This window comes from Pseudophryne corroboree, chromosome 1 (genome assembly GCF_028390025.1).
Source record: "Pseudophryne corroboree isolate aPseCor3 chromosome 1, aPseCor3.hap2, whole genome shotgun sequence".
In the NCBI taxonomy this organism is placed as follows: domain Eukaryota; kingdom Metazoa; phylum Chordata; class Amphibia; order Anura; family Myobatrachidae; genus Pseudophryne; species Pseudophryne corroboree.
Genome location: NC_086444.1, coordinates 288,373,231 through 288,397,249, shown reverse-complemented (window position 1 = coordinate 288,397,249; position 24,019 = coordinate 288,373,231). Strand labels below are relative to the sequence as shown.

The 24,019-nt window shown below is 43.8% G+C and overlaps 1 protein-coding gene across 3 annotated transcripts in view; it reads left to right on the top strand.

Moving 5' to 3' along the window:
- The window catches only part of RNFT2 (ring finger protein, transmembrane 2), a 230,487-nt gene that overhangs the window by 72,784 nt on the left and 133,684 nt on the right, over positions 1–24,019 (top strand). For all 3 annotated transcript variants that reach the window (XR_010251555.1, XM_063964343.1, XM_063964342.1), the window contains exon 6: positions 10,752–10,905. Coding sequence is in view for 2 of the 3 variants with exons in the window: in XM_063964343.1 (XP_063820413.1) it covers positions 10,752–10,905 (154 nt within the window). In the remaining variant the exon portion in view is untranslated. The remainder of the gene's footprint in view (positions 1–10,751; positions 10,906–24,019) is intronic.

The following is a 24,019-nucleotide window of genomic DNA, read 5'->3' as shown; positions in this document are numbered from 1 at the left end:
GGCTCATGAGAACCAAGGGATTGGTATGGGATCCCGCAAGGGGTCAGGAACCCGGCAGCCAGAATCCCCGTAGCGAGCGCAACGTGTGTGCTCGCCACGCTTCAGGCCCGGGTGGTGGCGTGGACCACCACCTAAGTGGGAATACCAGGCTTGGGTTGGGATTCCGACCGTTGGCATTTTCCCGGCTGTCGGGACTCCGGCGTCGCTATCCTGACCGCCGGGATCCCGACAGCCGGTAATTTAACCGCATACCCACACCCATAAGCAGTGCAGTACCATGGTAGATTGATTTATTTTAAGCACAATGTACAATGGCTACTAATTAAGTGGAAATTGATTCTGTCCTGTAAAAGATTTCTTATTATTTTAATGTAAAAAACAAAACAAAAAACTGAAGACATGGAGGGGGAGGGGATCTATCAAACCTTGAAGTGAGAGAAAGTGGAGAGAGATAAAGTACCAATTAATCTGCTTCTGTCATTTTTCAAATACAGAGGTAGATGTACCAAGCCTTGAAAAGTGATACATTTCACGATGATAAAGTACCAGCCAAGCAGCTCCTAATTGCCATTTTTCAAACCGAGCCTGTAACATGGCAGTTAGGAGCTGATTGGCTGGTATTTTCTCCACTTTCTCTCTCTCTAATGCTAGCCATACATCAGACCAACTTTTCTCCAACACGCCAAACTTCCAACCATCCAACTTGTCTGTTCAACTAAAACAGTGCCCCACACATCTCACCAACTTTTTACCAGTGCTCCACACATCTAACCAACTTTTCATCAGACCAACCAACCTTCCAACTTCTGTCCAACTTGTGATGTCACCGAAGTAGGCGGACAGTGCCTGCCTACAGTTCTTCAGTTTTGTTTTGTTTTTTAATTTCAAAACATGCAGAAGTGTCTTTTTTTCAGTGAAACTGGGCTTTTCTTTCACCACCATACATTTATTAGATTTACTTATTTTTATACTGAACTATGGATACCAGCATGGTTGGGCTGCCAAGGCAAATATATATATATATATATATATATATATATATATAAGATGTAGATATTCGGCACTCCCAATGTAGTAAAATGTACAGCTTGCCTGGTGCCCTCTTTTTTGGAGGCACAAGTATTATTTATATATTTTTTAAAAGATTATTATATATATATATTTTTTTTTAAATGGAATGGGAAAAACCCGAAAAAAAATTGCGTGGGGTCCCCCCTCCAAAGCATAACCAGCCTCGGGCTCTTCGAGCCGGTCCTGGTTCTAAAAATCCGGGGAAAAAACGGACAGGGGATCCCCCGTATTTTTAAAACCAGCACCGGGCTCTGCGCCTGGTGCTGGTGCAAAAAATACGGGGGACAAAAAGAGTACGGGTCCCCCATATTTTTTACACCAGCATCAGGCTCCACTAGCTGGACAGATAATGCCACAGCCGGGGGTCACTTTTATACAGTGCCCTGCGGCCATGGCATTAAATATCCAACTAGTCACCCCTGGCCGGGGTACCCTGGGGGAGTGGGGACCACTTCAATCAAGGGGTGCCCCCCCCCCCAGCCACCCAAGGGCCAGGGGTGAAGCCCGAGGCTGTCCCCCCCATCCAAGGGCTGCGGATGGGGGGCTGATAGCCTTGAGAAAATTGAAAGAATATTGTTTTTTCCAGTAGTACTACAAATCCCAGCAAGCCTCCCCCGCAAGCTGGTACTTGAAGAACCACAAGTACCAGCATGCGGGAGAAAAACGGGCCCGATGGTACCTGTAGTTCTAATGGAAAAAAGATACCCAAATAAAAACAGGAGACACACACCGTGACAGTAAAACTTTATTTCACACATGTCGACACACACATACTTACCTATGTTGACACGAAGCAGTCGGTCCTCTTCTCCAAGTAGAATCCACGGGTACCTGAAAATAAAAGATAATTATACTCATCTGATCCAGCGTCCTTATACGTAATGCCACCCCTGTAGTAGTAGCATCCTTATACGTAATGTGCCCCCAGTAGTAGTACCGTCCTTATACATAATGCCCCCCCAGTAGTAGTAGCATCCTTATACATAATGCCCCCCCAGTAGTAGTAGCATCCTTACATGTAATGCCCTCCCAGTAGTAGTAGCACCGTCCTTATACATAATGCCCCCCAGTAGTAAGAGTCCTTATACATAATGCCCCCCCAGTAGTAGCGTCCTTATATGTAATGCCCCCCCAGTATTAGTAGCCTCCTTATACATAATGCCCTCCCAGTAGTAGTAGCATCGTTATATGTAATGCCCACCTGTAGTAGTAGCGTTCTTATACATAATGCCCCCCCAGTAGTAGTAGCATCGTTATATGTATTGCCCCCATGTAGTAGTAGCGTTCTTATACATAATGCCCCCCAGTAGTAGTAGCATTGTTATAGGTAATGCCCCCCCAGTAATAGTAGCGTCCTTATACATAATGCCCCCCCAGCAGTAGTATCGTTATATGTAATGCCCCCCCCCCCCAGCAATAGTAGCGTCCTTATACGTAATGCCCCCCCTATAGTAGTAGCGTCCTTGCATGTAATGGCCCCCCCAGCAGTGGCGTCCATAAAGCGCGCACACACAGACATACCTCACACACACACAATTCACACATACACACACACACACACACACACACACCACCACACACACACACCACCACACACACACACCACCACACACACACACACACACACACACTCACTTCTCTCTCACCCTCCACTTACCAAGTCTGGCTGGCCGTCACTGCAAAGCTGTCTGGTCCCGTATAGCTCCGCCCCTCTATTCCGTGTAGCTCCGCCCCCTCGTGCCGCCGTAGCTCCGCCCCCTTTTCAGGCCCCGCACTGCACAGCCCGCTGTCACAGGTAATTGGGGGGGGGGTTTCATGCTGCCGGCGCAGTAGGCGGACACTGGCAGGCAGTGTCCGCCTACTTATCGTTCAGTTGGGGGGAAAGTTTCCCCTACACCTGAACGATTGGTTGGGAAAATCAAACAGGTTTGATTTTCCCAACTAGTTGGACAGACCGTTTCTGTCCGTTTTTCAGCGTGTGGAAGCAAACGGCTGATAATCGTTTGCTCCCACACACTGCCACATTATCTTTCCAACCAGCCAACTAGTTGGCTGGTTGGAAAGATATCGTCCTGATGTATGGCCAGCTTAAGGCTTGATACATATCCCCCTGGGAGCTATTTGCAAAAAGTTGGTTTTAAACTATAATTCACTGCCATACACTTATCTGTGCTTTGAAAGTGTACTACGAGATATGGGGTCTATTTACTAAGCATTGGAGAAAGATAAAGTATCAACCAACCAGCAGTTAGGAGCTGCTTGACTGGTATCTTATCTCTCTCCAAGGCTTTGTAAATAGACCCCGTGGTGTCTATTAGTGTGTTGGTAGACATATGGGTATATTCAATAAAAGTCGGAGCCATTCCAACATACAGTTGTCGGAATGGATCCGACAACCCCTATTCAATGGACGGCCGCTGCTGTCAGCGGCTGCGAATGCGCTGACAGCAGCGGCCAGGAGTGCAGATGGTGGCAGGCGTGAGTGGGACGGCAGCGGGGGTAAGCTGGGCCGCGGAGGGAGCAGAGATCGTGGCTGCGGGGGGACATGTCTGCGGCGGCGGGGGGAGGCGCTGCAGGGAGAGAGGTCTCCCTGCAGCGCCTCCCCCCGCCGCAGCAGACATGTGTCCCCCGCAGCCAGCTCCCCCCGCTGGCCTCCGATCTCTGCTCCCCCCGCGGCCCACAGCACCGCTTGTCTCCTCACCTAAATCCAACTTGTTTTCAAGTCGATTTGAGTTTGTCGGAAAGGGGGCCAAAACCTGTCGGATTTGGCCCCATTTCCGACAGAAGCACGTGGATCGGCAGCTATTCCGCCGATCCACGTGTTTTCCGACAAGTCGGGAATTCCCGACTTGTCGGAAAAAATCAGCCCCTATTGAATAGGTCGGAACCCCTTCTGACCTATTTTTGTAGGCAGCTTCCGACAGTTATTGAATACAGGCCTTAATCACTAGTTTACATTGAGATGATTTAGAGTATGGCCCGCAGCGGGCTAAGGTCACCTACTACAACTACACTCCAGTCAAGGGGTATACCCAGGGACCTTACTTCAGTCACTACAGCATAAGACTGTTCCAGACCATGTGCCAGGAGAGCAGCAAAGTAGGTATCTCCCTATTCCAGTAAAGTGGGGAGTTGGCTGCAGAGACCAGGGGGTAGATTTACTATAGCTTCTAAAACAGTGGCAGTGTTGCACAGAATACTCTGTATTATTTTCTAGAATTCAATAGTGAAATGATAGCTAGAATCTGATTGATTGCAATGGACAACACAACACTTGTCTAGCTTTAAGAAGCTATAGTAAACCTACCCCAAGGTACCTATGCTTGGGTCATGTTAGGGTGTAGTTTTTGCAAAGACTCCACCCACTAAGAACAGTCATAGCTCATGGGGGGAGGTCATCTTCTCCAGAACGGCTGATGACGTGCTGGACCATAAGGGTAGTAGCAAACCACAGGCAGCTTAAATTGCACCTCCCTTTGACTGGTTTGTTGCTTACTAAACAGCCATCTAAAGCAGACACAGTCCTTATTATGCCTTATGTACAGCTTGTGTGGTGGGAGGCAACCTGTCACACACATGCAGAGTACGCCTCTGATCTGGTATAACCAAGTTTACCAGTTTACATGGAATGTAAAGTCACTTATGGTTAAGTCAGTTTAAGGTCTGCTTTAATGTGCCCTCCTCCTTTAAAGTGTGTGTGGTAGGGAAGGAATCGGATATTGAGGATTACTTTGGATTTTCGAGGATTCTATAACACTGCATAAAATAGATGATTTAGTGTGGATGATTTTTCAGGTTCCAGGAATCAAGATAGTGTTGATTTAACAGATTTTGGCAATATGTCCATGGATGTCAAGGATGCTTACTTGCATGTTAAAGTATGGGAAGGTCACTAATGTATTCTCAGATTTGCGGTTTAGTCCCAACAATTTCAAGTTTGGCTTTACCCTTTGGTCAGGTGGAAGCTTCATGGGTGTTCACATAATGATGGCTGTCATGACTGCTTTCTTGAGGTTGAAAAAGACATTGATCCTCCCATGTCTGGGCAATCTCCAAATCAAGGCAGAGTCTCTGACTTTACTTCATTTGCGCTATCAAAGGACAAAACACTGGAGTTCCATGGTTGGATTATCAGCTTTCAAAAAATAGTCTGTCCTACTTTTCTGCAAGTTGCACTTGCAGAAAAGGGTGATTGATCTGTCTCCAAGAACATATCAGCCAATTCTCTTTTGGTTCACAGAAAACCCTGTTTTCTTCCCGAAGAAGGTGTCACTTCTACTGGAAGTTCCAATTTATTTATTTTTCCTTTGGTGGGGCATATTTGCGACTGTCCTCCAGTCTTCCACTAGTCCCTTGTTTCTTAAACTCAGGGTTTTTCACTTGGAAAACAGAAACTCTTGACCATGTTCCAGTCATGCCCCCCATGGGATAATAGAGAAAGTAGGATACATATCTAAAATCCTTTACTCTGAATCCATTGGGTACACCAAGGATAGGCAAACTGTGGCATTCCAGCTGCTGTGGAACTACACATCCAAGCATGCCTTGGCACAGTGTTGTTATTAGGGCATGCTGTGGCAGGGCATGCTGCAGTTTCCCAGGTTGCCTAGCCCTGGAGTACACCAAGCTCCCACTCAGTTACTCCCTAGTTCTCATGTTAAAAGTAAAAAAAAAAAAAGTTTTGTTTTTATCCAGGGAAGAAGTGGTTTTACTTTTTTTTGGGTAGTTTTATTTTCTTTCTGCTCTGTCCTTTGTGACTTATTTAGACAAATAACTGTGTCCCCTGCAAGATGTTAAGTATAGGATTGATAAGCATAAAATATTTGAGGTTCTGTGCCAATGTCCTAAAGGAGGCTCTATACCCCATGGCCCACTGTCTCTAATGGATTTAGAGAAAAGGTTTTAAGATACGTATAAAAATACCTTTTTCTTGCGATTTTATTTGCCAGCAGATACTTTCATGTGGTAGAAAAATACCAAACAGGATTTAGAAGCAGTACCTTTACTGGCATCAAAACACTTCAATGCCAACTTTCATTTCAAGAGGCCCTTTTATCAAATAAGTGTACAAATGAAAGCTGAACTGGCAGCGTACATAATTGGCTGAACAAGGACTTTGTATATAAAATGTTACGAGTTGAATGGCACAGGATAATGAAATGCAAATTAAATTGCCACAGGTGGAGAGGAATAAAAAGTAATGTCTGTTCATCAGATGTAAAGTTTTAAAGCAACCATACTATGAAAAAATGAGTGTGGTTATTATAACAAATGATTGTGATGGACTATAAGTACAGTCTGCATAGTTACAATTGCTCCATTTGTTTCTTCAGAATGTCAGACTGCTATAAATGACTGTTAAATCTTCAGCATTTTCTTAGTGTTATGTACTTACCTTGACAAAATCAGTCACATGAGGGCCTGATTCAGATGTGGTTGTTCGGTACTTTGAGCATGTGCTGCACGGGGCTGTGACATTGGTAGCAGATCGATTGCAGACTGTCAGTAATTGACAGTATGCTGCCTTTGAGGGTGAAGAGGGGGCAGCGATGCCTTCCAATTCCCAAAACGGAGGCTTGTCGCTTCCATTTTGGTGGAGTGGCAAGACCAGGATCTCTTTGGAAAGATGGAGATTTCCTGGCCTCTTGGTAGAACTGCACCGGCCGGATTGCGCAAGCTCATGGGTCATGTAGCCAGCCGATGATATTGCAGGTGATCCGATGCTGCATCCTAGGACGCAGCGTGGATCACTAATGCAAGCAAGGGTCATCTACGTATATCAGATGCCTCCTGCTGCATTACCATACTAGTGCATCGCTGCTGCTTTCAAGGAAGCAGCAGCGATGCACTCTCCAACCATATCTGAATCAGCCCCAGTGAGCAGAGAGGCTTTGTATTGCCCTTCTGAGCTCTCACTTTAGTGTGGCATCCTTCCCCTTCCTCTTTCCGCTCTGCCTTCACATGAAATGATGATCTGGTAGCCTATATTTACTTGATCATGTCTGGCATGCAGATGATGTATTTTGTGTCTGCTCTGTGACATTCTTCCCCCTTTGTCATAACATGGCATTCTGAGGGCTGTGACCCTGTGTTAGCCATATTTTGTTGCCCAATAGAGACGTATTGATTAGAGATGGTGAGAAAGATAATGTAACAAAAATGATGCATGCTTCAGAATGAAAACCTATGTGGGAATGCTTTTTTTAAAGGTATCACAAGTACTGCAGTATATTCTATTCTTACCCATCTGTTTGATTCAAACAGTGGTATCTAAGACTACTTTATATGATTACACATTTGTCCTACAAATAAGATGCAATAAAATGTTCATGGTTGCTCTGTCTCCTGTTTTTTATGAATGCTTTAATTTTATGAATCCTTTAACTTTAGCTATAGTTCAGTTATGGGTTTGTTGTTTAGAGGCTGTTATATGGTATCAGAAATAATGGGGCAGATGTATTAACCTGGAGAAGGCATAAGGAAGTGATAAACCAGTGATATGTGCAAGGTGATAAAGGCACCAGCCGATCAGATCCTAACTGTTAATTTACATATTGGAGCTGATTGGTTGGTGCCTTTATCACCTTGCACATATCACTGGTTTATCACTTCCTTATGCCTTCTCCAGGTTAATACATCTGCCCCAATATTGTTTGGCTCAATAAGGTGGTCAAATTTTATAAGGTATGTAGTGTACAAAAACAAATCAACACAGTAGTATAGTATCTGAGGATAGAAATACTGTAGTTCTAAGAGCTCAATCTTGCAACTTTATTGCAGTCGAAGCCTTTATAAATTCTGTTTTGTTTTGTTTTTTATTAATAATTATTAACAATAGAAATTTACTTTTCATTGTTTTTCCTTTTCGTGTTTATTGGCCCTTTTTTTTATTACTTTTTCACTTTTATGTTTTAGGTTATCATTTAGTCCAGTGTGATGTGTGAGTATTTTTAAGTTCTAATTTCTATTTATTTGCTTATGATTTTGTTTTGCAACCCTTTTCTTTAATATTTAATCTTTTTACTTGTTTTGAGAGCTTACCAAGAGCATATCACAGGGAGGGCGGGTAGAGTATTGTGAGGGAATATACTGAAACAGGAGGAAAGATGAGCTCCGAGTCAAAGATCAGCAGAGGAAGATTAAGAACATGCCTATCGTCCTGAGTTTGGACACATTGTTCAGTGCTCAGTGAAGGTCGCTTCCATAGCATTTCTTTGTTGTAATTGGGACAGCAAGACATGGAACTCACAGTGGGAGCTTGCATGGTGATCACTCTTTGTCTGTATTGGATTTCTAAAACTAAACTGTAGATGAAAAATGAAAATGGCACAGCCTCTCACTGCAAAACAAGGTCTCGTAGCACATGCAGAGAACCTTGTGCTTGCTATTACCGACCTATAAATGAGCTATACTGTAGACTAATTACACACCTTTGCTCAACATTGTGTGTTAGCAAAACAATTGTGACTTTAGAGGCCTGTTACTAGATTTATGCATCTACAGTACAATACAGAAGTAACGTTTTTAGTGCGGTGGTGGTGATGGATGGTGGCATATTCAGTGACATACTGCAGTATTGCAAAACAAAGACATGATTATGGGGGTCATTCCAAGTTGATCGTTAGCTGCCGTCGTTCGCAGCCCAGCGATCAGGCTAAAAATCGGCATTTCTGCGCATGCGTATGCACAGGTGCGTCGTACAGGTACAATGAGCATCGTGGGTTTGCACAGAGTCCAACGAACATTCCTGTCGCACGGCCGAACACAGGAAGATTGACATGAAGTGGGCGTTTCTGGGTGGCAACTGACCGTTTTCAGGGAGTGTTTGGAAAAACGCAGGCATGGCTGGGCGTTTGCTGGGCTGGTGTGTGACTTCAAAAGCCGTCCCTCCATCGATAGAATCAACGCACACGAAGAGTAACTACAGGGCTGGTCTTGTTTTGCACAAAAAGATTTTGCAGGCGCTCTGCTGCACAAGCATTCGCACTTCTGCAAAGCAAAAATACACTCCCCAGTGGGCAGCGACAATGCGTTTGCACGGCTGCTAAAAACTGCTAGCGAGCGATCAACTCGGAATGACCCCCTATATCTCTATAGCTCTACGTGTACATGGTTTGTTTTTGTGTGTTGCATGAATCATGAATTTCTTGCATAGTTTTATATGTCTTTTCTCTACTAGTAGTGGCAATATTAAGTTCACATCATAAACACAGACCTGTCTTATATTTTATTGCAGAAAAACAGAAGAATAGAAAAACAAACATAGCATAAATGAAAACATGCAATAACCATAAGATACAAGTATAATAAAGTAATACATTACAGCTATGGGGTCTATTCAATTAGTGTCGGAATTTCCGACAAGTCGGAAAAACTGCACTTTTTCGACTTTTTTAGGTTGAATCTGGATTTGACCTATTCAATTCCAGTGCCGTTTTTCAGACTTGTCGGAAAATACGTGGATTGGCGGATTAGCCACGGATTAACGTTTTTTGTTGATTTTGCGAGTGCTTCCGACAGGTTTTTGGCCCGTTTTCGACAATGCATAAAAAAAATGCATTTAAAAAAAGGCGGATTGGCATTGTCGAAAACGGGCAAAAATCTGTCAGAAATGCCCGCAAATTTAATAGTGAAGTGTCAGAGAGGATCCAACACTAATTGAATGTACCCCATATGAAAGCTGCACTTAATACCGAATAAAATGTACAGACCACCCTTCTTTTCTAATCTTAATACAAACCCAGAAAATCAAACCAGTTTACCCACTTAAAATTTCATTTGAGCGGTGTTCTATGGATTACAGCTTGTGAGTGGTTGTCTATTTTACTAGGAGGTAATGTAGGTTTAAAATGAATAATCATTAATTTTAATTCTAGATGTGATTTACGGGAATGCTGCCACCATAGTTCTCTTCATGCATATTTTATTCATAGGTGCAATTACTGCATTCCAACATGGGCCACATCCACATATGCAAGGGACATGTATATAGGTATAGATCAATCTTGTATACATACAGGTTATATGTATCATCTGTGGTAGATACATTTTTCTATTTCTTAGATTCTTAAACTACTTTGTAACATTTTTCACTTGAAAAAGGGCTGAGAAACTTACTTGACAGTTTTATTTACCAGGACAAGGGTAAGATTGTCCTCTATTAAGGTGTTGAATATGCATTATGTTCTGCTTCGCAGACAAACAATCACACTGACATAGACAATTTGTTTAGTTGTCTCCTCAATGCTTCTGATCCCCTTAGTTTATCAGAGCCGTGAAACTGATGAAGGATAATTTCATTGTCTCTTCTGACAGGTTATTGTGCCATATAGTGTGCACTATACCTGAGACTAAATCTTTTTAGATAGGATAGTTTCATCTTTACAACAATGCTGATTACAGGTATAGAAGTAATGGGCAATTTGCAGAGGCAGCGAATCCCTGGAGGCCAGCACTTCAGCATTACAATTCTCTAATTGGCTTATTTGTGGATGATGTCAGGGACAGTAAACCAAGGCATTTAGGGACATGTAACTTCTGTTTTCTTTATGTGTCTGTCTAACATTATTCCTCTCTTTGACTGTTAATTGATGGCGAAGTTTAGTCCCATTTTATGTGTAAAAAGTCTTCCCTCATTGTAGCCTTTCAACATGTTAACTTGTTTTTTATCGATTCCACAGTCTCATCTTCCTGAAACCCAACTTAGACAGCATGGATTTCTTTGAGCTCATGTGGTTCGTGGGGATCTCAGACTTTGTCCTGAAATACATCACAGTGTCACTGAAGTGTCTTATTCTGGCTCTTCCTAGAATTGTGATAGCTGTTAAATCCAAGGTATCTATAAGCATGTGCTCATTGACTGTGTGGTCTCCTGCACCACCACCATGATTTAACTTCCTTACTTGTCAATGGCATGTAATAATATATGTTTTTTACTTGTTAGGTCATGGCATTTACAGGGATGTAAATGTCATTTATATCATTTATATTGATTGATTGACAGCGTGTTATGTCTACACATGCATGCTGTTCATTGTCTAGATGTACACTTTGGCATCGAAGGTTATTGCACTTTAGCCAGTGTAATTATAGATGAATACACTTTCAGATTTCTAGGTCACAGAAATACTAATGTTACAAAAATGACGGTCTTTTTTAAATCCTCCTCAGGGGATGTGGTTAGCACTGGACACTGGAATCCCAGGGGTCGGGACACTGACATCCCGAGGATAAGTATCAGGGTGACAGTTAGGATTAGGGTCAGTGGGGAGAAGGTTTAGGGTTCAGCACTACTGTAGAGGGGGTTAGCCCTAGCCGCCACCCCCCACTATCTTAGCCCTAGTCGCCCCCCCATGCAGGTTAGGGGAGGGGTAAATTAATTATACCCCATCCCCTGTCGGCATAGTCTAAAGGTCAGGGATCGGGTATCACAACCCTCCTCAGAGGTGGTGGAACCCAGATGTTGGTCTATACTTTCAATTGGATGCCATTCATATATTTATGCCAGGATAATATTATGTGATAATATTCAAGCATACATTACAGTTTGCTTTAATTTTTAAATGAAAAACATGGTTTTGGGGTGGTGTAATCCTTTAATAACATCAATTAATTCAGAAAAACAGTAAGGGATTCTTGTATCTCTTTCTCATTAAGAAAACATTCAAAATGCTGAAAACATTAAAAATATTTTGATATTGGTTTGGATTGGCATCAACTATTTCTAGATCTCTTAGACCAGTGGTTCCCATAACTGAACCTAAGGATGACTTATAAGCACAACTTATTTAATGTGATTTATATTTTCTGAATTGAAGACTCCGCATCAGATCACCATCACGTGGGCCACTAGACATGTGCACAACCCTAAGTTTGCTCAGAACGTCCTGTCCAGCTGCTGATACCAGTGAAGCTGCACCCAGCAACGCAATCGCTGGCTTCAGCACAACCCCAAAATCTGACAACACACCTGCATTTAGATGCTCCTCTCCTTCGCCTCCCCAAAATGGCGGCTTCACCCACATTGTCACTGGAGCCGCAGCAGCATCACGGCACATGCACACTGTGGCTCCAAAGCAGGCGCAGTAAAAGAAAACATTGGACGGCTGCAACCTAATAGATCCATCATCCAATTCTGAATCAGGTCCAAAGTTAGAATGTTTGCTGCAACCTTAGAGAACATGGCAGTACCATACAAGGACAAGCAACCAAGAATAGATTATTAATACTTATGCTTGGATGCATTCTCCTTGTTCAATTCCTGTTCTCAAATACAATAAAGACCAGTTTCAAAGATCAACAAATGGATGAGGTTCATCAATGTGTGCAAAACAATCTCATAACAGAATATTATACTGTAACATGTGCACGGCTGACATTTATTAGCACTATAGTATGAGCAAGCAGTAGAGCAGGTAACGATTATGCTTATTAATGCAAATGCTCACAGTGAGGTATACTCATACAGATATTATTGTTATGAATATTAACAGCGGCAGTGTATATGGTGTAATTTTACATGTCTGTTTGGACAATTATCATTAATATATAATTCCATACAATATATCTATACAGCATAAGTGTACTCTTTTTGCATAAGAGCTTTTCTGGCAAAGCATTAAACATAAAACATAGGTTGTGCTTCCAATGTAGTAATTAAAAATATATCATAAAAACACCAAATCGGTGATTGCGTAATAGGAGCTCCATTATCTCATCACATGAAATAATGAATACATGACTGCCGATACTGCTGTGCTCTGTAAGGTGAATGTCAGTGTTGCTGAAACCTGATTGAAATCACTGAGTAATGGGGAGTTCCAAATCAGCCGTTTCAGTCCAGGTTAGTGTTTAAGAGTGTGCTACAATATCCCAGCGGTTGGGATGCCGGAGGTCACATGACCAACCTTGGCATTCCGAACCCGGGTATACCGACAAGTTTGGGGCGGGGGGAGGGGTGGCTATGGCTAACCACCTCCCTTGTGCCTAACCCTAGCCCTACAATCCAACATATTTATGGTATGTTTTAGGCATGTCATATAATGTCATCATTCACCTAAGAGACATATCTGAATCTTGATACTGCATTGTTGCCTAACTGTGAGTGATAGGTTTTTTTTGTAAAGTAGTTAATATGGCCTTCTTATTAAGCATTACAGTACAATGCCTGAAAGCTCTCATGAAAGCCTAGCACAAACTTACATATTAATAAATAAAACATAACCATAGCCAGGGCAGTATTAACCCATGGATGAGCCCCTAGGCTTTCAGGTAATTCGGTTGTCCTCCAGCACTTCAATCCTTCACCTTTTGCCATCATTTACACATTCAGTATTTATACATACACCAATACACAGTTGAAATATAGTCGGCTGACCTTTTTTCGCACAGCGTAATCGGTCTTCCCTTTATTTTGTCTCTTGAAATAGTGCTAGTGAGCTACTGGTTCACTTTACCCCCCATTGTCTCATAACAAACCACAGCGTACTAGGGGGGTAATTCCAAGTTGATCGCAGCAGGAATTCTGTTAGCAATTGGGCAAAACCATGTGCACTGCAGGGGAGGCAGATATAACATGTGCAGAGAGAGTTAGATTTGGGTGTGGTGTGTTCAATCTGCAATCTAATTTGCAGTGTAAAAATAAAGCAGCCAGTATTTACCCTGCACAGAAATAAAATAACCCACCAAATCTAACTCTCTCTGCAAATGTATATATATCTGCCACACCTGCAGTGCACATGGCTTTGCCCAACTGCTAAAAAATTTCCTGCTGCGATCAACTTGGAATTACCCCCTATGAGTGTACTTTGCTACAGCACAGAGTGCAAGGTGCCTTTATACATTGGAGCCCTTGTGCGCAGGTAACAGTGCAAAAAGAAATGGATAGCCCCTAGTCCCTGCTTGGCCTCTAGGCTTCAGCCTAGTCAGCCTGTTGGATAATAACGGCCCTGACCACAGCTAATCTGTAAATTTAAGTACAAATGAAGCCTACTTATTAAAGGGGTATACGTCCATTTATAGCAGTTAGCTAATTAAGAAAGGAAACTAATAAGGAATAAAGGGATAGTTTGCAAATGCAGTTCTACTCTTCTACTACTAATAAAAATGGAAAAACCTCTCCATACAGCATTTTAAATGTACTAGGCGTTTTTGTCTCTTTTATTTCCTTTTGCATTTAGATTAGAATAGTTTGATATTGGACTCTTGCCTCCTTAACTGCATTGATTGTCTTTTAAAATAGAAATAGCCTTTGTCTTGTAAGTAGACCTGGTCCCTTTGAAGTTCACCGATGGTGGGTTTTGATTGGTTCACAATTCCCAGCTTATCATTGGCAGACAAGTGCCACCGGCAGCTCAATTAACTTTTGGCACACAAGGAATACGGCCAGGCAGCTCTTCATTTGTTCCTGGCCCTGCTCCAACCTAAGCTCCCCCCTCCTTTCTCTCTTTCTTTAGCATCTTTTTGTTTTTGGTTAGAATTAATATGCTAAAGCTGAACAGACAGGAGTGATCTCTCCTGAGATAAATTGCTTCATCGAAAAAAGGTTGAGAGTCGCTCCACAACCCCCACCGCCATCTACCGACAAATGGGAGCAGTCATTAATCCTTGTCATTTTGCTAGTGGATGATAGGAAGGAAAGGCACCCCAGATTCCCACCAAGGCTTTGTCTAACATGAAGGATTCATCTTTTTTAGATGAAATCAGCATTGGACTGAGCCGCTATAATGGGAGGTTTTATTAACTCTCCACACTGCACCACATCAGATAACTGAGATCCTGGCAGTACGTAATGTAGCAATGTTTCACGCCACGCAAAACCCTAATTTCTTTCATTCTTAATGTAGGAATTGTAACATTTTCTAAACAGGATTTCTGATTTTCTATTTTAATCAACTGCATTTTATTTATTTTTCATTTTCTAGCACAAACCACTCTATAATTGTCCATGCATACATCACAATAACATAATAGAAACATGAACAGATCACAACTGCTTTCTATAGCAGTGTGATGTGTCTGTACCAGTCTTCTTACCAAATAATCCGCCCTCCGCTGAACACTTATACTTCTGGATGGCACGAGAATGTAAAATGTAAGGTGTACATGTCCAGAACATATTCTTGGCTTAGGGGTGCATGGCATACAGTCTGCTTAGAATGCAGTTGCTCTATGTTCCCTATGAGTTCTGATGCTGTATTTCAATTTCTCACTGCTTATAATATATACAGTTAAAGGGACATTATTACTACTTTTTGGAAAGGAACATTGGGGGTAATTCAGACCTGATCGCTAGGCTGTAGGTCCGAACAGCACATGCGTATGCACTGCAATGCGCAGGCGTGACGGACCTCAGCAACGGGGAATGATGCATAGTGACGGGATGGTGAGAAAAAAGCGATTGCATCGGCGATCGCAAGGTGATTGACAGGAAGAGGGGGTTTGTGGGTGGCAACTGACCGTTTTCAGGGAGTGTCCAAGAGTTGCAAGGGCGGGTGTCTGACGTCAGTTCTGGTCCCGGTCAGGCTGATGTGATCGCAGCAGCTGAGTAAGTCCTGGGCTGTACAGAGACTGCACAAAATCTGTTTGTACAGCTCTGCTACACATGCGTTCGCACACTTGCACAGCTAAAATACACTCCCCTAGTGGGCGGCGACTATCTATTCGCAGGGCTGCAAAAATCGCTGCCCAGTGCTCAGGTCTGAATTAGGCTCATTATTACAATCTGAGTTGATTGTATTCTTGGCTCTGCTTAAGCTTCTGATGAGTGTGTGGCCTTAAAGCCGCATTTCTATGTAAGAAACATTTATTCTAAGGTGGCTGTTTATACTAGCCAGAGCCCCAAGAGCTACTTATTTGCAGTTATGCCCAGGGCTCTTCATTTTCTAACCATCTTTGCATGGCTGGTGGCATATAGAGGCTTGTGTTTTGCCTCTCTACACACCTGCCACCTACAGTTTTTGGCCTGATTCAGGGAAAACTGGCTTCCATGGCTAACTGTGGATATTAGGATGCAAACAAAAATATTCTTTCAAGAATACAATAGTCTGCAAACCATACTCATATTGTGCTCCCTTTACAAAGTTAATGAAGGAGATAGCATTCAAATGCCATGTCATACCAATACTAATACAGTCAAATGATGAGATAATTTCCTGACATGTTGATAAATGCTGTCGAAAGATAACTTCTGATGAGCTCTACTGACCATCTTCCAAACCACAACGATAGGCCCCAGTGATTGCAAAGTCTACTGAATGCTAGTCCCCAGCACCAAATGGCAGAATGTCACATAATTTGGCCACTTACATGTACGGCCACATTGGACTGTAGCTAACCAGGGGTGGTCTTCTGTATGCCGACTGACGGGATCCCGGCGCACAGTATACCGGCGCCGGGATCCCGACAGCCGGCATACCGACACTTATTCTCCCTCGTGGGGGTCCACAAAATAGTGTGGCGCGCGTAGCGCGGCACCGTGCCCGTAGCGTGGCGAGCGCAGCGAGCCCGCAAGGGGCTCATTTGCGCTCGCCACACTGTCGGTAAGCCGGCGGTCGGGCTCCCGGCGCCGGTATGCTGGTCGCCAGGAGCCCGACTGCCGGCATATCGTAGTGAACCCCTAACCAGTGCAGCCAAACTGCAGGATGACACTGTGTGTTCTGCATTACATATTCTCATGATGTGGGTCCTTACTAGTGATGTGCACCGGAAATTTTTCGGGTTTTGTCTTTTGGTTTTGGATTCGGACGCGTTTTGGCAAAACCTCCCTGAAAATTTTTTGTCGGATTCGGGTGTGTTTTGGATTCGGGTGTCTTTTTACAAAAAACCCTCAAAAACAGCTTAAATCATAGAATTTGGGGGTCATTTTGATCCCATAGTATTATTAACCTCAATAACCATAATTTCCATTCATTTTCAGTCTATTCTGAACACCTCACAATATTATTTTTAGTCCTAAAATTTGCACCGAGGTCGCTGGATGACTAAGCTAAGCGACCCAAGTGGCCAACACAAACACCTGGCCCATCTAGGAGTGGCACTGCAGTGTCAGACAGGATGGCAGATTTAAAAAATAGTCCCCAAACAGCACATGATGCAAAGAAAAAAAGAGGTGCACCAAGGTCGCTGGATGGCTAAGCTAAGCGACACAAGTGGCCGATACAAACACCTGGCCCATCTAGGAGTGGCACTACAGTGTCAGGCAGGATGGCACTTAAAAAAAATAGTCCCCAAACAGCACATGATGCAAAGAAAAAAGAGGTGCAAGATGGAATTGTCCTTGGCCCTCCCACCCACCCTTATGTTATATAAACAGGACATGCACACTTTAACAAACCCATCATTTCAGCGACAGGGTCTGCCACACGACTGTGACTAAAATGACTGGTTGGTTTGGGCCCCCCACCAAAAAAGAAGCAATCATTCTCTCCTTGCACAAACTGGCTCTACAGAGGCAAGATGTCCACCTCCTCCTCATCGTCCGATTCCTCACCCCTTTCACTGTGTACATCCCCCGCCTCACAGATTATTAATTCATCCCCACTGGAATCCACCATCTCAGGTCCCTGTGTACCTTCTGGAGGCAATTGCTGCTGGTGAATGTCTCCACGGAGGAATTGATTATAATTCATTTTGATGAACATCATCTTCTCCAAATTTTCTGGAAGTAACCTCGTACGCTGATTGCTGACAAGGTGAGCGGCTGCACTAAACACTCTTTCGGAGTACACACTGGAGGGGGGGCAACTTATGTAAAATAAAGCCAGTTTGTGCAAGGGCCTCCAAATTGACTCTTTTTCCTGCCAGTATACGTACGGACTGTCTGACGTGCCTACTTGGATGCGGTCACTCATATAATCCTCCACCATTCTTTCAATGGTAACAGAATCATATGCAGTGACAGTAGACGACATGTCAGTAATCGTTGGCAGGTCCTTCAGTCCGGACCAGATGTCAGCACTCGCTCCAGACTGCCCTGCATCACTGCCAGCGGGTGGGCTCGGAATTCTTAGCCTTTTCCTCGCAGGCCCAGTTGCAGGAGAATGTGAAGGAGGAGCTGTTGACGGGTCACGTTCCGCTTGACTTGACAATTTTCTCACCAGCAGGTCTTTGAACCTCTGCAGACTTGTGTCTGCCGGAAAGAGAGATACAACGTAGGTTTTAAATCTAGGATCGAGCACGGTGGCCAAAATGTAGTGCTCTGATTTTAACAGATTGACCACCCGTGAATCCTGGTTAAGCGAATTAAGGGCTCCATCCACAAGTCCCACATGCCTAGCGGAATCGCTCTGTTTTAGCTCCTCCTTCAATGTCTCCAGCTTCTTCTGCAAAAGCCTGATGAGGGGAATGACCTGACTCAGGCTGGCAGTGTCTGAACTGACTTCACGTGTGGCATGTTCAAAGGGTTGCAGAACCTTGCACAACGTTGAAATCATTCTCCACTGCGCTTGAGTCAGGTGTATTCCCCCTCCTTTGTCTATATCATAGGCAGATGTATAGGCTTGAATGTCCTTTTGCTGCTCCTCCATCCTCTGAAGCATATAGAGGGTTGAATTCCACCTCGTTACCACCTCTTGCTTCAGATGATGGCAGGGCAGGTTCAGGACTGTTTGCTGGTGCTCCAGTCTTCGGCACGCGGTGGCTGAATGCCGAAAGTGGCCTGCAATTCTTCGGGCCACCGACAGCATCTCTTGCACGCCCCTGTCGTTTTTTAAATAATTCTGCACCACCAAATTCAATGTATGTGCAAAACATGGGACGTGCTGGAATTTGCCCAGATGTAATGCACGCACAATATTGGTGGCGTTGTCCGATGTCACAAATCCCCAGGAGAGTCCAATTGGGGTAAGCCATTCTGCGATGATGTTCCTCAGTTTCCGTAAGAGGTTGTCAGCTGTGTGCCTCTTATGGAAAGCGGTGATACAAACCATAGCCTGCCTAGGAACGAGTTGGCGTTTGCGAGATGCTGCTACTGGTGCCGCCGCTGCTGTTCTTGCTGCGGGAGGCAATACATCTACCCAGTGGGCTGTCACAGTCATATAGTCCTGAGTCTGCCCTGCTCCACTTGTCCACATGTCCGTGGTTAAGTGGACATTGGGTACAACTGCATTTTTTAGGACACTGGTGACTCTTTTTCTGACGTCTGTGTACATTTTCGGTATCGCCTGCCTAGAGAAATGGAACCTAGATGGTATTTGGTACCGGGGACACAGTACCTCAATCAAGTCTCTAGTCCCCTGTGAATTAACGGTGGATACCGGAAACACTTTTCTCACCACCCAGGCTGCCAAGGCCTGAGTTATCCGCTTTGCAGCAGGATGACTGCTGTGATATTTCATCTTCCTCGCAAAGGACTGTTGGACAGTCAATTGCTTACTGGAAGTAGTACAAGTGGTCTTCCGACTTCCCCTCTGGGATGACGATCGACTCCCAGCAGCAACAACAGCAGCGCCAGCAGCAGTAGGCGTTACACTCAAGGATGCATCGGAGGAATCCCAGGCAGGAGAGGACTCGTCAGACTTGACAGTGACAGGGCCTGCAGGACTATTGGCTTTCCTGTCTAAGGAGGAAATTGACACTGAGGGAGTTGGTGGTGTGGTTTGCAGGAGCTTAGTTACAAGAGGAAGGGATTTAGTGGTCAGTGGACTGCTTCCGCTGTCATCCAAAGTTTTTGAACTTGTCACTGACTCCTGATGAATGCGGTCCAGGTGACGTATAAGGGAGGATGTTCCTAGGTGGTTAACGTCCTTACCCCTACTTATTACAGCTTGACAAAGGCAACACACGGCTTGACACCAGTTGTCCGCATTTCTGTTGAAATAATTCCACACCGAAGAGGTGATTTTTTTTTTCTGTATTTTGACCAGGCATGTCAATGGCCATATTCGTCCCACGGACAACAGGTGTCTCCCCGGGTGCCTGACTTAAACAAACCACCTCACCATCAGAATCCTCCTTGTCAATTTCCTCCCCAGCGCCAGCAACACCCATATCCTCATACTGGTGTACTTCAACAGTGACATCTTCAATTTGACTATCAGGAACTGGACTGCGGGTGCTCTTTCCAGCACTTGCAGGGGGCGTGCAAATGGTGGAAGGCGCAACCTCTTCCCGTCCAGTGTTGGGAAGGTCAGGCATCGCAACCGACACAATTGGACTCTCCTTGGGGATTTGTGATTTAGAAGAACGCACAGTTCTTTGCTGTGCTTTTGCCATCTTAACTCTTTTAAGTTTTCTAGCAGGAGGATGAGTGCTTCCATCCTCAGGTGAAGCTGAACCACTAGCCTTGAACATAGGCCAGGGCCTCAGCCGTTCCTTGCCACTCCGTGTCGTAAATGGCACATTGGCAAGTTTACGCTTCTCCTCAGACGATTTTGATTTAGATTTTTGGGTCATTTTACTGAGCTTTATTTTTTGGGATTTTACATGCTCTCTACTATGACATTTGGCATCGGCCTTGGCAGACGACGTTGATGGCATTTCATCGTCTCGGCCATGACTAGTGGCAGCAGCTTCAGCACGAGGTGGAAGTGGATCTTGATCTTTCCCTATTTTGCCCTCCACATTTTTGTTCTCCATTTTTTAATATGTGGAATTATATGCCAGTAATATATCAATAGCAATGGCCTACTACTATATATACTGCGCACAACTAAAATGCACCACAGGTATGGATGGATAGTATACTTGACGACACAGAGGTAGGTAGTGGCCTACTGTACCGTACTGCTATATATTATATACTGGTGGTCAGCAAACTGTGCAAAACTGAAATGCACCACAGGTATGGATGGATAGTATACTTAACGACACAGAGGTAGGTAGAGCAGTGGCCTACTGTACCGTACTGCTATATATTATATACTGGTGGACAGCAAACTGTGCAAAACTGAAATGCACCACAGGTATGGATGGATAGTATACTTGACGACACAGAGGTAGGTAGAGCAGTGGCCTACTGTAACGTACTACTATATATTATATACTGGTGGACAGCAATCTGTGCAAAACTGAAATAGATCACAGGTATGGATGGATAGTATACTTGACGACACAGAGGTAGGTAGAGCAGTGGCCTACTGTACCATACTGCTATATAGTATATACTGGTGGTCAGCAAACTGTGCAAAACTGAAATGCACCACAGGTATGGATGGATAGTATACTTGACGACACAGAGGTAGGTAGAGCAGTGGCCTACTGTACCGTACTGCTATATAGTATATACTGGTGGTCAGCAAACTGTGCAAAACTGAAATGCACCACAGGTATGGATGGATAGTATACTTGACGACACAGAGGTAGGTAGAGCAGTGGCCTACTGTACCGTACTGCTATATAGTATATACTGGTGGACAGCAAACTGTGCAAAACTGAAATGCACCACAGGTATGGATGAATAGTATACTTGACGACACAGAGGTAGGTAGAGCAGTGGCCTACTGTACCGTACTGCTATATATTATATACTGGTGGTCAGCAAACTGTGCAAAACTGAAATGCACCACAGGTATAGATGGATAGTATACTTGACGACACAGAGGTAGGTAGAGCAGTGGACTTCTGTACCGTACTGCTATATATATAGTTATACTGGTGGTCAGCAAAATTCTGCACTGTCCTCCTACTATATACTACAATGCAGCACAGATATGGAGCGTTTTTCAGGCAGAGAACGTATAATACTGGTGGTCACTGGTCAGCAAAACTCTGCACTGTCCTCCTACTATATAATACTGCTGGTCCCCAGTCCCCACAATAAAGCAATTAGCACACTGAGCACAGATATTTGCAGCACACTGAGCACAGTCAGATATGGAGCGTTTTTCAGGCAGAGAACGTAGATATTTGCACTTGCAGCACACTGAGCACAGATATTTGCAGCACACTGAGCACAGATATTTGCAGCCCACTGAACATAGAAACTGAGAGGACGCCAGCCACGTCCTCTCACGATCATCTCCAATGCACGAGTGAAAAATGGCAGCGACGCGCGGCTCCTTATATAGAATACGAATCTCGCGAGAATCCCACCGCGGGATGATGACGTTCGGGCGCGCTCGGGTTAACCGAGCAAGGCGGGAGGATCCGAGTTGCTCGGACCCGTGAAAAAAAAGGATCCGAACCCGCTCATCACTAGTCCTTACATCATCTAATCTATCAACTGGAGCTTGCTGAGAAAATAAATCATTTGCGCATTGCTTGACTTACCTAATAATGACTGTGTCATTTAAATAATTGTGCAGATTGATAACTCTCCATCAGGGGTATGTATTTGTTTTTAGAGTGTTACTCCAGATTAGCATTATGCATCAGGCAATATTCCTATATACTGCATGGGTGTACTACGGTATGCCGGCGCTCGGATTCCCAACCGCCGGTATACTGGCAGCGGGGCGAGCACAAAAGAGCTCCTTGCGGGCTCGGTGGCGGGCTAAGCGTGCCACGCTATTTATTCTCCCTCCAGGGTTGTCGTGGACACCCCAAGAGGGAAAATAGTTGCTGGTATGCCGGCTGTCGGGACTCCGGCGCTGGTATGCTGAGCGCCAGGATCCCGACAGCCGTCATATCAAGTGCCACCCATACCGCATACAGCAAATAGTAGTGGTAGGCTGTAATCTAAAAGCAGAACTTAAATGCTACTGTGCATCAGGCCACAGTTTTCCTTCATGATTTAAATATAAAATTGTATTAAATTTCGTCTCATTCATGTCTATATAACCAGTTCTTTAGAAATTATTTGTGGAGTTTTTCAGCTTTTGTACAACTACAAGTAATAGTATTCCATGCCATTGTATATTTTTGTATAGGACTGATCTGTGATATACCTCAGATATGAGCAAATACCAAGCATACCCAACCTCTTTGTAAACTCCTTTTTATTTTTTGCCTGTGTGTTTTTTTGGCCTCTGGGACAAAATGAGTTTGATTATTGTGTATTATCTTCTACCCTCATATAACATAGTCCTTTTCATTGTTGTGCTGTTTTGTTTTGTGTGGAGAACAGTTTTAAACAACAACCTTATCTGCAGCTGGTAACCCACATGCGGACACTGATGGTCTTTTTAGCTGGCCGTGGGTTTGTGGGGCTTGATGCCCCAGCTCGTTGGAACGCAGAGGGTATTTTAAAACCAGGAGGAAATGGCTCATTGAATTACTAAGCAGACAATTAAGTAGCAAAATAATAGAGGTATATTCATTTTAGCCACACAAACACATCTGGTCGGCACTCGATCACAATACAAACTTATTGGGTGCCACTAGCAGAGAGCCCAGTACAGTCACAGATGCTGTTTGATGATTAAAGGTTGAGAGCTTCCAGGTTTCTGCATGGTGATTTTGGTGTCCCTTTAGCCAACGTTTTGATTAATAAGTAGTCTTCAGCAGAGCTGCCAGCTGACTGTGTTTTGTTTTTGTAGCAATTGTTTCCACTGGTACATCTTCATTTGCACTGATGGAAAATGATGATGATCACTTAGTCATTTAAATAATGTTCTAGGTTTTCAGTTGAAAATGACTTGCTTAGTCATTTGTTTGCGCTTTCCACGTCTGTTGCATGATATCTGCTGTAAAAGTGGCATAAATCACAAATGCTATCTCTAGATCTGATTTACTAAGTCACAATATCTTAGCCAGCCAGCCAGAATACAAGGGATTTTTTTTTCTTTTTCCTGTAATAGCTTTTTATGTAGTCTGAGAGAAATAGGAATTACAAGTTATAGATAACGTAATGCTATTTATTCATGTTTATTTCTAATCTGGCGATCTTTACGTGTTTGTAAAATATTGTCACAATCATTATTAAATGTCACTACCCATTAAATATCAGTTTGTATAAAAGGAAACGGTATCTTGTACCGGTCACTGAGATACATTGAGAAGTTCTTCTACCACGGTAGATATTGAGGGATCTGTTATGTTAGTTACACTAGCTGTGTACAAGTTAATTGCA